Source organism: Neophocaena asiaeorientalis, unplaced genomic scaffold, assembly GCF_003031525.2.
Source record: "Neophocaena asiaeorientalis asiaeorientalis breed wild unplaced genomic scaffold, Neophocaena_asiaeorientalis_V1.1 scaffold114, whole genome shotgun sequence".
Taxonomy (NCBI): Eukaryota; Metazoa; Chordata; class Mammalia; order Artiodactyla; family Phocoenidae; genus Neophocaena; species Neophocaena asiaeorientalis.
The window spans coordinates 5383308-5398259 of record NW_020173116.1 but is presented as its reverse complement, the minus strand read 5'-3'; the positions used below and the strand labels follow the sequence as shown (position 1 = coordinate 5398259).

At 41.7% G+C, this 14952-nt stretch overlaps 1 protein-coding gene across 4 annotated transcripts in view; it reads right to left on the bottom strand.

Moving 5' to 3' along the window:
- The window catches only part of ZC3H8 (zinc finger CCCH-type containing 8), a 32321-nt gene extending 17733 nt beyond the window's left edge, over nt 1-14588 (bottom strand). For 2 of the 4 annotated variants that reach the window (XM_024743648.1, XM_024743647.1), the window contains exons 1-4: nt 14428-14588; nt 11293-11389; nt 1308-1545; nt 275-414 (exon numbers count right to left, since the gene is read on the bottom strand). In XM_024743648.1, coding sequence (XP_024599416.1) covers nt 275-414; nt 1308-1545; nt 11293-11389; nt 14428-14507 — 555 coding nt within the window. In that variant the 5' untranslated portion in view covers nt 14508-14588. The remainder of the gene's footprint in view (nt 1-274; nt 415-1307; nt 1546-11292; nt 11390-14427) is intronic. The other 2 variants (XM_024743649.1, XM_024743650.1) reach the window with 2 other exon arrangements.
- Between the last annotated feature and the right edge of the window lie 364 nt (nt 14589-14952).

The window sequence follows — 14952 nt, the reverse complement described above, 5'->3', positions numbered from 1 at the left end:
TGGCTATCTTATTATATTCTCCCTGCCTCCCATATCTGTTTTTGCACAGCCCTCAGAAACCAGGGGGCTTGTGTGCGTGTATACAGGGGCAACAGGTACGACACTAAGGCCTGAGTGGGCGCTGGCAGGTAACGAGTGTGAGGGAAGGCCGCCCAACAGTGAGAAAGAAGAACCCACGGAGTCCACTGGAGGTAAGAGGAGATCCCATTGGGGTGCAAGATAAAAATCCAAGGGCAGGCAGTGCCCTCCGACAGACAGGCGTATATTCTCATACCTGTTCCTGTGAGCCACTCTTCCTCAGGGAAGCGTTGGATCCTTTGTCTCCAGTGCCAGGCCATTTTCGCTTCATTTTCTTCTGTTTACCATTCTTGCGAACAGCTTTAAGGTTTTTATTTTTATTTTTTTGTTTAACAGCTAAAAGCAAGAAAGTTCAATTTAAAGGTGATATAAAAGTCCAATAGCAGTTTACTCTTAAGAAGTATATTCTCTAACAATCCAGGAAAACTCCTCCACTGCTCGAAGCGTAATAACTAGGATGATGCGGACCTGTCTTTCTAGAAGCTCTTGGATTAATATACTGTGGATCCCAAATTAACTCTTTGTGGAAATGTATAAGGTATTATTGGGGAAAAAAACAAGATAATTCACGAAACCAATCTTGCTAGCCATCAGCCAGATCCTTCTGGAGTGTTCCGAGTACAATGGATCTAAGTAGGAACTGCTATAGCACCGTAAGAGTAAAACCTTCAAATGTTTTAAATGACCTCATATATGGCTGTCAGATTACTCCCTGAAAACATTTTATATATTAAGTTTATCTATAGATCCATTTTAAATAGAAGAACATTTAAAGAGGGAAAAAAAATAAAATGAGAAGATTAAGAATTGCATTTACAATTGTCATTTGTTCTCCTACCTGTGGCTTAACTTTCATTTTAGTCATCTAAAAGAATATATTTCTGAGTTTAGTCGGACACACTACCATCCCAGACATTAATTAAACCCATTCTTCTTTAGAGGACAGCGAACAGGTATTTCCTGTCCTTCACACATGCCGAGGCCAGGGATTTAGCATTCTCCCTTTCAAAGCAGTCACGTCCTTTGAAAACCCTCCTGCACTCTCCGGTCCTCCCGCAAACTAAGCGTTTGTACACCAAGTGACCAGCTCACATTTGGTGTAAAGATCCAGGAAAACGTGACCTTATCATGAGATAAAATGCAAGCGAACCCCTCCCCGCCATCCATATGTGGACAAATGTGACTGCTTCTCTAGATAACTTTAAATGATAAAATAATTGGACTCTTACCTTTACCTTTCTGGGTATCCTTTGCTCCCTCTTTCTTCACGGATTCTTCAGGAAGCGATAAGGATTGAGCAACATTTGCCATCTCTTTAGCTTGTATATATTGTTGAAGCTCTTTAGCAAAATTATCTTCTGATTCCTGACTGCAGATATCATTATCACTATATACATCATAGTCCTTACTTCTTGATTTTCTACGTTGCAAATTCTTCCGTGATGTAGAGTTTCCAAAGTGCCTAAACTAAGTGAAAATGACATTTTCAATTTTTAAAACCTAGCATGATTCAAAACAATCTGGTTATAAAGAAGCAAAGACTGGCCATGATCACTGTTGAGGTTGGGAGATGGGTACATAGGGGTTTCATATGCTATTCTTTCCGTTCTTATGTATATGAAATTTTCCAGAATTAAAAAAAAAAAATCTATCCTTAAAGATGGTTTGAGGGAAGATTCTGAATTTGTATACTGTACTTTACTGAATTGAAAGACTAAAGCCCCGGGGGGTGAGATGAATTGGGAGATTGGGATTGACATACATACACTAATCTGTATAAAGTAGATGACTAATGAGAACCTGCTGTATGGCACAGGGAACTCCACTTCGCTGTACGGTAGAAACTAACACAACAGTGTAAAACAACTATAGCCCAATAAAAGAAAAAAAGAAAAGAAAAAAGAAAGACTAAAGCCCTATGTCTTCATTATTTGATATAAAGGAACTACAGAATTATAGTTCACATTTTATTTCTCCCTTTGCATGGACTATACTTTTAAACGGTTTAACTCAATAGATCGTCATTTCATAAAAGAACGAGTACACTGTAATGGCCCAACTGAAAATCCGCTATACTAAGTAAGATACATCACACATACCAAAGCCTATTTTTTCCCTATAACTCACAGCACTGGTGGCATAGGATGTGGCAGCAATGATGAGAAGAAAGAATTGCCCCATTCTCTGTAATTAAGTTAATTTTACTTTCAGAAATAGTCTTCTAACTCTGTTGCTGGAGCTGCCCCAAGGTGACAGCTACAAACACAGGCACCCACTGGAACAGGAACTCAGGTATGGCCGCTGACCCTGAAGCAGCCCGAGGTGATCAAAGCAGACAACTTAAAGCACTTTGCACATAAAAATTTCCAAGTACTGGTTACAGAGGTGTCTATACTTGGTGACACAGGTGTATCAAGCTGTATAATTACAACCAGTACATTTCAATTAAAAAGTTTATTTTTAAAAAGCCCAACTGCCAAAGGGCTCCTCTTCTGATCTCAGGAGGAGATGATACGTCTGTCATTAAATTGGCCATTTATCCTGCTCCAGAGCTTTTGGGCCTGGTCTCATCTACCCTCACATAACTGAGGAAGGCAGCAAAGGAGAATCACAAAATATACTAGGTGGTCCAGTTTAATGGTTTACCTTTGATGGTTAACTTCCAAGCTAGAAGCTGTACCACTGGAGGGTTGACTATGGCCTAGAAAATGAATTTGCCCCCTGCTTGAAGAATCCGAACAAGCTGAGAAGGTTGCCTAACCTGACAAGGGCTTCACTGTACATCTTATTTTCATTACACCAGACAAGACTACCAACCAATCCAATCTTCAAGCCTCCAAGTTTCTCATCTCTGAGTCCTCAAGAAAAGAGCACCCTTTTCCAACATACCATAGAACAAACTCGTAAACAGCTTCGGTTTAGGCGTTAGGCCTGGCCTCCTGCTTTTATAAATAACGTTTTGCTGGAACAGTCACACTCATTCATTCATTAATCTATGGCTGCTTAGCTGTGACAGAGACGATATGGCTCACAAAGTCAAAAAGATGCACTTATCTGGTCCTTTATGAAAAAGTTGGCTGACTCCTGTGATAATTATGTTTACCTTGGTTTTGGCCTTTAATTTCATTTAGTAGGTACAGGGAGAACCAAAAAAGCATTCAATATGCAACAGTTCACCTCAATCAAACATGAGATTCTATTCAGTGCATCTGAATCAAAATATTACGAGGATCCAAATGGGTGATTACGTGTTCCCCCTCCCCCGCACAAGATGCGGAGGCCTGCAGTACTGAGCAGTAGTACAAGTAGTAACAAAACTGACTTATTTGTATTAAATGAAGAGATGAGATGACTTGGCAACATTATAAAACCAGGACAATCATCAACTATGTTGTTTTACTACAGAGAAGTATTCCTAATTGATATGATTCTTTTCAGAGGGCACCGAAATACACAATATACAAATGATTGCTTAAATACTTTTCTTCATGCAGCTAACTATAAACTCATTGCTTCGATGTCTGTTGTTCTCTATATAATTTGGAAAGTATAAGAACACGATATTACAACTGTTTTATGTTTTATAAAGGAGTCTACATAAAGTATTTTTCTTCTTTTTTAAGTAAAAGATTTTCTTGCATTTGATTCAGGATGGTATATAGAACACGTATGGCCTCCTGAAATTCCACAGAAATAAAAGTATAGAAATATAAAAATTAATAGTCCTAAAATAGTGTGTATAGGAGACGGGGAATGAAGTACACTCATTAGGAATTAAGAAAAGTTCAACAAACTCCTGGCAAATTTTTGACAAACAAAAAGCAAGTTATAATTTGGAGGTTGGGCTTAGGGTGCAGTGTGAGAAATAGGGCTATAAATGAGAATGACTTAAAATTCTACATAAAAACAAAGCTATTGTAACAAATTATCTCTGCCCACCCACCCCCCCACGCAGAATACAATCAAACAAAAATTTACCCTGGGAAGGGGACTTCCCTGGTGGCACAGTGGGTAAGAAACCGCCTGCCGATGCAGGGGACACGGGTTCAAGCCCTGGTCCGGGAAGATCCCACATGCCGCGGAGCAACTAAGCCTGTGCGCCACAACTACTGAGCCTGCACTCTAGAGCCCATGAGCCACAACTACTGAACCCGCGTGCCTAGAGCCCATGCTCCGCAACGAGAAGCCACCGCAATGAGAAGCCCGTGCACCGCCACTAAGAGTAGCCCCCACCTGCCGCAACTAGAGAAAGCCCGCACACAGCAACAAAGACCCAATGCGGCCATAAATAAATAAATTTTAAAAATTTATTAAAAAAAAAAAAATTTACCCTGGGCAAAAAGAGAGCTATTCGCTAAAGAAATGTATTAAAATGTCTGATAAAAGCCAAGTCTTCTTGTATGGGTACTAAGACCCCAGAGTGAATTCCTCCATATTCTGACATTTGGGAGCAACTCCCACGAGAAAAGCACTCTATCCACTCACTCTATATCGAGGGTTCTTAACCTGCTGTCCAGAGATGGCCCCACCCCGCCCTGCCTCTGGCCAAGGGTCTATGGATAGAATTCAATGAACTTGGAGAGTAATAAAAATCACACATTATTTTCATCAACCTCTAAACTGACATCTGGCATTTTCTTCTGCTTTGAACCACAGCAACAAACCACAGTAGTATTAGCAGCAGCTGCGACTGTCACCACTAGAAATCACAGGCACTTTCATATATCACAGTTATTGCAGACCTCAACATATCTTTTATGTTCATCACTATGTCAAAATTACAATAATTAGACCTAACGCTGGATCTTACTAGTTAGTGCATTTATAAAGAGCGTATTACTCTTACCCCATTTGTTCTTTAATATTTTGATAACTGTGTTTCAATAAGATCAATTTCCATTGTAATCCAACGTATTTTATACACTTAAAAACATTATCATAAGGGGCCCATGGGCTTCACCAGACTGCCAAAGGGGGTACATGGCACAAAGAAGGTTAAGAGCTACTATGCTGCTGGACACCTAGAGATGCACACGGCCCACTCACGTACCGAATGCCCCATCAGGCTTTCCATTTAGAAGAGAGGCCTATGGAGACACAGACCTACCAACAGACCAGCAAAGAACATCCATCAGCTCTCCAGGCCTTTCTTAAATCAAGAGACATAAAGAAAAACAAAAGCTAATAATGAAATCTAAAGCAGTGGTCATTAAAATATAACCAAGGGCCACATCTATCCTGCTACCTGTTTTTGTAATAGTCAGCAAGCTAAGAACGGGCTTTACATTTTTTAAATGGTTGGGGGAAAAAAATGAAATAACATTTCATGACACGGGAATTATATACAATTCTAATTTCAGCATCCATAAAGTTTTATCAGAACACAGCCATGCTCACTCATTTATGTATTACACTGGCTGCTTTGAGAGCTGAGCAGATGCAAAAGAGACCGTAGGTGTGGCTGTGGCTCTCTCATCACTTTACACTCATGCTCGGCATACCATGAATTTCAGTGACAGGTATAACTTTTTTTTTTTTCTTTTTGTCGGTACGCGGGCCTCTCACTGCCGTGGCCCCTCCCGCCGCGGAGCACAGGCTCCGGACGCGCAGGCCCAGCGGCCATGGCCCTCAGGCCCAGCCGCTCCGCGGCCCCCGGACCGGAGCACGAACCCGTGCCCCCCACATCGGCAGTAGGACCCCCAACCATTGCGCCACCACGGAAGCCCATAACTTTTTTTAAAAATACATTTACTTATTTATTTATTTATTTATTTTGGCTGCGTTGGGTCTTCGTTGCTGCGCGCGGGCTTTCTCTAGTTGCTGCGAGCAGAGGCTACTCTTTGTTGCGGTGCGCAGGCTTCTCACTGCAGTGGCTTCTCTTGTTGTAGACCACGGGCTCTAGAGCACAGGCTCAGTAGTTGTGGCGCACAGGCTTAGTTGCTCCGTGGCATGTGGGATATTCCTGGACCAGGGCTCGAACCCATGTCCCCTGCATTGGCAGGTGGATTCTTAACCACTGTACCACCAGGGAAACCCTGGCAGTTATAACTTGACAGCATGTTGAATACGTCACATATCACCAAGTCATGATACTTTTTTGTTTCATTACCAGTGCACACCCTCCATGTCAAAACATGAAAAGCAGACTTTGAATGCCATGCATTTAAGACACAGTAAAGTGTGGATTATTTTACTGTCAAATTAGGTGGCAAAGCATTACGGTTATTACACAATGATACTACAGCAGTGCTGAAGGAACACAATATATGTTGACAATAAGCATTCGTCACAATAATCCCAACTCACAGGAAAGCCATGGTGAGAAAAATTAGAAAATATAAGCAAAATATCTCATCACAAAATTATTTCCTCACAAAAATCAAAAATGAAAATGAGGCTGCAATCAAAGTAAGTTTCTGAGTGGCTCAGTTGTTAGCCAAAGAAAGCTGATGGTGAGTTAATTAAATCATGTTTGATTGCAGCAATTGAAGAACTGTCCAGAGAAAAAGTTGTTTAAGAAAACTGGCCTTTTGGCAACAACAGTTTCTCAAAGACGTGAGGGAACTGGGAGAAACTCTGACAACTAAAAAAAATAAGACAAATGATATCAAGTGGTTTTCCTTGGCTCTTGATGAGTTGACAGATGTTACTGACATCGCTCATATCACTGTGCTGTCCAAAGTTACAACAAGAAGCAAGAGCTCCATTCTCACGCAAATTTGCAGTAGATTTATCTTCCAGGCTCAAACTACAGTTCCAGCAGTGTTTTTCAGATTTTAATGTATATGCAGACGAAATCGCTATTTCAAAATCCATTTAACTGTGCAACTGAGGAGTTATCACCTAACCTTCAATTGGAAGTAATTAATCTGCAGTATAATGACAGGCTAAAAGACAAATCTCAAGAGAAAAATCTAATAAAGTTTTAAAAATGCCTTCCAAGCAATGAATATACTCAGTAACAATCATGCTGGTAAACCGATAAGAGTTTTCTGCAGTACCTGCAGTAAAAAAAAACACCTTTAAAGATGAAACGTATAGAGTCTAATTACAGATCAGCACTAACAGATGAATCTTTGCAATCAATTTTGATAGGGAACACGAACTTTGAACTCCAGTTAAGCAAATTATTACCCCAAAAGAAGAATCCCCTCATTCTCACTAGTAAACCTGTACAACAAAAACCTCAATTATTATTATATGTTAAATTCTGTCAATAAAAATGCTGTGGAAATTTGTTTTCTCCCACTTGTTATATCAGTAGGTACACTCTACCCTCAATTTTGCTTTTGGCTTGCAAAGCCTATCTTTTACAGAAAATATTTACTGACTCCTGATCTAGAGAATAAAACAAAAAAGCAGTAGAAAGAGAAAACCTGATCCAGAAGAAGCAAATACAATTCAAGGAAAAGAAAAGAGCACAAAAATTTTTAAATAAATACACAAAGATATCAGGATGGTATATACATATATTTTTTTGCAGTACGCGGGCCTCTCACTATTGTGGCCTCTCCTGTTGCGGAGCACAGGCTCCGGACGCGCAGGCTCAGCGGTCATGGCTCAAGGGCCCAGCCGCTCCGCGGCATGTGGGATCTTCCCGGACCGGGGCACGAACCCGTGTCCCCTGCATCGGCAGGCGGACTCTCTACCACTGTGCCACCAGGGAAGCCCCAAGATGGTATATTTTTTTAAAATGCTAGAAAGCTATAACAACAGAACAAGAAAGAACTCTTGATAATTATGATTTATGAAATGAAGATAAATAGAAATAGAGGAAATGTCTTAGAATATAAAGAAAAAAGGCAAAGAGAATAAAAATAAAAGATATTCCTTGTACATGAAGGGTATGAGTAAACAGTCTCACCAAACACTTAAGCACAATGAATGAAAAAAGGTTCAGTCTCTAACACCACCAAGAGAAGACTCTAAAAGCTTCCAGGGAGAACAGGATACTTAACAAAGTAACTAGAATTAGATTGCCAAGACTTCACACTAGCAACACTGGACAGTAGAAGAAAATGGGGCAATAAGCTCAAGCCGAATTCTATTTCAGCCAAATTACCTGCCAGCTATGAGACTAAAGTCAAGATATTTTCAGAAATGTTACAAGAACTCAAAAGTTTAATTCCATGCATTCCTATCTAACAATGTATGCCAGCTAAGTGAGAAAACAAGTTAGAAAATGGTGCTTAAAAAAAAGGAAAGGATGTAATTCACAATAGCCTCATCAGACACCTAGCAATACATCTAACAAAAGGTATATAAGATGGAAGACATCTACAAAGAAATTATAAAACACTGCTGAGATAAATTAAAGAAGAGTTAAAGACTGGACAATCCAATATTCTAAAGATGTCACTCTCCCAAATGACCTAAAGATTCAATGCATTCCAAAGTGAAAATCCCAACAGGACTTTTTGTGGAACTTGACAAACTCTTTCTAAAGTTTATATGGCAATGCAAAGGGCTAAGAAGAGCTGAGATGGTTAAAGAAGAAAAACAACGTGAGAGGACTTGCTTATCTGATATCCAAACTTATTATAATAAAACTGTCATGATCAACACAGTGAGGCCTTGGGGGAAGGGACAGACATATAAACCAGCAGATGAGAAGAGACAGTCCAGAAACGGACCCATCAGAACACAAACACTTGATTTTTGACACCAATGACACTGCAGACTCATGCGGGAAAAGACAGTTCTTTCCCCCCAATGAATGGTGATGGAACAATTGGGTATGATAATGAAAAAAAAGTAAAATGAAATTTGTCCCCTCTACCTCACAGTATACATAAAAATCAATTCTGGGTGATTATAAACATAAATGGGAAAGAAAAACAACAAAACTTCTAGAAGACACTGTAGGGAAATATCTCTATTACCTCAGGGTATTTAAATAAAACATATAAAACATTAACTATAAAGGAACAGATTAATAAATTTGAGTACATTAAAATTATAAACCTTTTATAAAAACTGCCATTGACTGGAAAGAAAGCCACAAAATGAGCAGATACTTGCAACACATAATCCACTAAGAAGGGGAAAAAATCCCCTATATCCAGAATAAAGAAAAAAATGAAAAAAAGACTTAAAGTGGCCCACAAAAAAGGCAAATCCAAGTTGGACAAACATGAAAAGATGCTCAATAGTAATCAAGAAAATGCAAACTGAATGACAATGAAGATATCTCACCAGATGGCAGAAAATAAGAAAGGTAACGAATATCAAGTGAGCAGCAGTAGAAATACAGCCTCTCATACACTGCCTTTGGGAATAAACATCAGTAGAACCACTCTGGAATATAGTTTGTCATCATGGTAAAGGGAAAGATGCTTGTACTCTAAGACCCAGCAGTTCCACTCCTAGGTAAATGTAGAGTAGATGTGCAGCAGGATACAAGTGAGAGACGTAGCAGCATTACCCATAACCCCCAAAACTGGACATGAGACCAAATGTCTACCAATCGCAGAACCTAGTATATTCAAACAATGGAATGCTATACAGCTAAGAAAATGAACAAACCAGTATACGCCACTTGTGTATACTATGTATATACTACATGTATATATCGGGTATACTATGACTCTTATAAATATAACGTTGAGAAAAATAAGACAGCAAAGAGCACATACAACACTATTCTATTTCTATAAAGTGCAAAAACAGGCAAGAGAAAACTGCATTCTGAAGTGTGACAGCATTAGTAGTAAAACTGTAAAGAACAAGGAAGCAATTAGTACACAAGTTCGGACAGTAGTTATCTCCAGGAGGAGAAAAGGGAATACAACTGAAAAAGGAGGCATCAGAGGCACTGTGGTTAAAGCTTTCTTGACTTGCACAGTGTCTACTTGGGTGTTCTTTTTAATTAGCTGTGATACTATACATTTATGTTTTACACACTCATAAGTAAAGAGCCTGGCCTGGAGTAAGCCTACTTAGAAATAATCTAGGTATCCATCTTCTCACAGTATTGTTTCTGGGAAACTCCTCAAGATAATTGTAGAAGGTTGTACCTGTCTATCTCCTGTATGGGGTTAAACATGGACTGGGGAACTTTAAGTGGGCATGAAAGACTGGGACCTACATGACTAAAATAGCATAAAAAAGGTGTGGGAAACCCAAACTGCAGTTTCTTGGTGTCCACCACAGCTCTCGTCCACAGCAGCCATATATGCCCCAAAGGGCAAAAGAAGTTACATACTTGGGTAGCTGAGAGGCTTCCTGAGGAGATGAAGATGCTGTACCTGCTGGATTTTCTGTCCTGTATCCTTTTATAAAGCTGAGTATAAGAATATCATATGAAAGCCCATGTGTGTCTTGTGAGTCTCATTGCCAATTTGAACCCATTCTTTTGCAGTGCGTTAAAATTCACAATTAAAAAAGTTCAAAAAGAGAAAAAGCAAGAAAGATGCAGATATTGGCGTTGCTGTGGGTTGACTGTGTCCTCCCCAAATTCTTACGTTGAAGTCCTAACCCCTAGTACCTTAGAATGTGACCTCATTTGGAAATAGGGCCATTATATGTAAAATTAGTTAAGATGAGGTCATTAGGGTGGGCTTTAACCCAATATGGCTGGTGTCCTTATAAAAGTGGGAAATTTAGACACAGACGTATTCACACAGGGAGAATGCCCTTCAAACATGAAGGTAAAGATCAAGATGATGCTTCTGGAAGCCAAGCCAAGGAAGACCAAAGATTGCCAGCAAACCAACCAGAAGCTAGGGCAGAGGCATGGAACAGATTCTTCCTCACGGCTGTCAGAAGGAACCAACCCTCCCGACAGCTGGCTCTTGGACTTCTAGCCTCAAGAAACACAAGACGATAAATTTCTGTTGTTTAAATCACCCAGTATGAGGTACTTTGTTATGGCAGTCCTAGCAACTGAATACAAGCTTCAAGCTATAAATCACTACGGTTAGTTAAGTTTAGCAAATCAAAATTTTTAATCTAATTTGAAAAGAAAGAAGATTTTGAAACTGTTAACAACCATTTCAAAGATAGGGGAAACCAAAATACAGACAATGCACTAGAAACAGTTCATGTTAAACAACAAAGTTCTTAAATGATTAATTTTTTTTTAAGTATAACAAGGTTTCCTTTGATATAAGTAACCTGGTCTCAAATGCTGACTAAAAGGAGACAAATAGGATCCCTAATCAACTTCTCACAGCCATTTCTGTCTGTTTTTTCAATACACCAACTTAATCTTACTTTTTTGGAAATTTGCTCACACTTCAGTTTTACTTTCCATTTTATTTTCTCTTCTTGTGCTTCTTCAACTTCTGTATCATCTATTTCACCATCGATTCTGCAGCAAAAATATCAAATAACACAGACGGGTTTTTCAACATGAAAAGGGTTCATACCACAACATTAAAATTCACTGCTTTGGTTTACCTTCAACTTGCCCTCAAAGAAATTCCAAATTCAAAATCTACCCCAAATATTCCAGAGAAACATTCCATCATTACTACTCAATGATGAGTAGTAAATGTCAACACATGTTTATGAGTAAACTGCAAAGCTGAAACTTTATATTACATAACCTTAATGTTCAACTATTAGCAGCTATATAAATCATCCATTCATTCAACAAATACTGAGTATCCACCGCACACCAGGCTCTGGACCTTAAATCCTGGAATACAACAATGAAAAAGACCTTGTTCCTACCTTCTAAGAACTTTCTATCTACTTGGGAGGAAAAAAGAAAGCAATTTCCGTATGGTCTGCTAAGTATCAGTGCATACATGAGGAACACTTAACCTAGATTTGGGGGCCAGAAATTTTCCTAACCTAAAAGATATGTAAGGGCTTCCCTGGTGGCGCAGTGGTTGAGAGTCCGCCTGCTGATGCAGGGGACACGGGTTCGTGCCCCGGTCCGGGAAGATCCCACATGCCGCCGAGCGGCTGGGCCCGTGAGCCATGGCCGCTGAGCCTGCGCGTCCGGAGCCTCGGCGGGAGAGGCCACAGCAGTGAGAGGCCCGCGTACCGCAAAAAAAAAAGATATGTAAGAATTAAAAACAAAGAGGAATGTCAGGGAGAAGAGTATTTCAGGTACAATGCAGGGTGCCTTCCGAGGTCAGGAGAGAACTAAACTTATATTCAAGTGGGAAGATGAAAAAGAAAAGTTGTTGTCAGGGTCATTAGGACTGAGAAGCTGAACATGCATAGATACCATCTGAGATGATTACTTGAGATTATTCCAGCAAAACTAAAAATAACCTAAGAAAGATGAAGATGGGATGGGAAATAAAAGAAACAAAGAAGCCAATAAAATGTACAGGTAAATCTACATAATGGTTGATGCTATAGACACAGAAGTCTGAAGACAACTGTGTCTCAGCAAGTAGTGATCAAAAGATAAAAGCTTAAGATCTGAGTTGCACGCCAGATAAAGGCAAGGACTAGGCAATGTGTATGTTCTCAAAAGAACATGTTGCGAGGGGAAAGGCACTGCTAGCACTGGAATGTGAAGAGTGGTTTTGCGCTTCTTTCAAAGTTACAGGAGGAGCTCAGGCTTCACAGCCTCATCCAATCCAACAGTTTACTACGCCGATCTGTCCCCAGTCAGAGCTTCAGTCACGTCCATCAGATAAGAGACCAAGGTGTGCGCCTTCTACAGAGGCCATCGTTACAAGAGCCAATAAACCAAATGCTGTGGACTTTCACTGTTCTAGTTTTCAGTAATCAATCATCTTACGGAGTAGGAAGCAACCTCTCCTTAGGCAGAGCGATAATGACCACAGCAGCAATTACAGCAGCAGCTGACTCTTGCATTACGCTTACTCTGTGCCAGGCGCTGTTCCATGCACATTACACACATCACAACAGCCGATGACATATATACTATGGTTTAAAAGCCCATTTTACAGATAAGAAAACGGAATACGGAAGACTTATGTAACCTGCCTCAAATCTAGCAAATGGTGGAGCTGAGATTTGAGTCCAGGCAGCCAGAGCCAACTTCCTATTCAAAATATGCACCTGGATATCTACTAGACAAAATCTTAATATACCCAAAACTGAACTTTATTTCTTTTTTTTTTTTTTGGCCGCGCTGCACGGCTTGCGGGATCTTCGTTCCCAGACCAGGGATTGAACCTGCGCCACGGCAGTGAAAGCGCCGAGTCCTAACCACTGGACCGCCAGGGAACTCCCCAAAACTGAACTCTTGATCTAATCCTCCTGCAATCTTAAACAGCAACTCCAACCTTCTAATGATACAGACCAAAAACCTTGAAGTTGACCTTAACTCCTCTCTCAGACTGCCCATCCAATCTCTGAGGAAATAGTTTATCTTCCAAATATATCCTTACCTGACCACTTCTTGTTGCTAAAACTACGATCCAAGCTACTCTGGCCCCCCCTCCGTTCTACTCTCCACATAACGAGATGGTCCTGCTAATATGTCACTCTCGGCTAAAAACCCTCCAAGACCTCTCACCTCACTCAGGGTAGGAGCCAGAGTCCTTACTACGGCACCTACACAAGCTGCCTCCCCCTCCGCCCCCCATCCCAATACCTCTTTTCCAGTCCCACTGTTCTTACTCCGTGCCAGTTGTCTTTCTGGCTACTTCGCTCCCAACACCCCATCACAGTTAGCTCACTCCACCTCAGGACCTTTATACGGAGTACTCTTCCCACTACATAATCAACCTCTCTCACCTCCTTCAGGTCCCTACTCAAATATTAATGATGTTATTAGTGAGGCTTTCCTTACCTCCCTTACTTAAAAGATCTACCTCCTCCCTACCATCCCATCCTCTCTTACCTCCCTAACCTGCTTCCATTTCTCCGTGGCAGTCTCAACGCCTTTTTCAACCTAAAGGAAACAGTATATCCCAGTGGAGTTCGCTGCTCTATTATGGTCTTTAGGATCTTCCGATGTAAATCAGGAGACTCTTTATCCTTCACCGCACGTCTTTTCTACCCAAAAGCGCCTAGCACGTGCAATGAGAATGACAAATGATCTCTGTCCCCTAGGAGATGACTGCCTGCAAGGGCAAAGCGCTATGGGGCCGCAGGCGGGTTCCCACCCGGCCGGAGGGGCCGGGGCGCAGAGAAAGGGGAGCATCCCGGGCCTCCCTCGCCGTCTGGGCCGCTCCTCCAGGCCCAGGCTCCCGGCACCGCTGGCCCCGGCGGCCTATGAACCGGGCCCCATCCCCGGCTTCTAACCCCTGCCCCGGAACGACCTGTGGGCGCCCGGCCGTCGCACCGGCCCGGCCGGCCCGACGCGCTCCCCGCGGGACCTGGCGGCCCTGCCAGCGCGGCCTCCCGAAGGAACAAAGGGGCGGAACCTAACTGCATCCCCTGCGTTCAAAGCATGAAAAGACCGGGGGTCACCTTTGGTCAGAGTCCGTGGCGGGCTTCTTGCCGAGAGCCGGGTTGGGGGGTTTGGAGAAAAGATTCTCAAAATCCATCATTCTCGTCAGAGCCCGACAGCTACCGAGGAACAGGCACGGCGTGAGGAGGGCGCCGCACACCACTAGAAGGTCGCCGCGCACCATGGGCAGGACGCGCCGCTCATGCGCTTTTCCATCCCCGGCTCTGCGCACGCCCGCTCTCGCCCCCTCCCCCGCGGCCCTGCGCAGGCGCCGTCCTCCTGGCCGTTTGCGTGTATACGTCTCGACACGTTATCTCAAGTATTTAGTAAAATTTTAAAACGTAGTCCTCCTTTATTTCCCTTTAGTGAAAACTCTTCGATCGAAGTCACAGTGTTTCTAAGGCATGGTAGCTGACGTTTATTTGAGCGCTCACTTTGTACCAGGCATCATTTCACATTTTCGCTCACCTAATCTTAACAACAGCCCTCGAAGAAATACACTGTTACCTCCCACATTTTCAGATGAGTAACCAGAGCCGTGGACT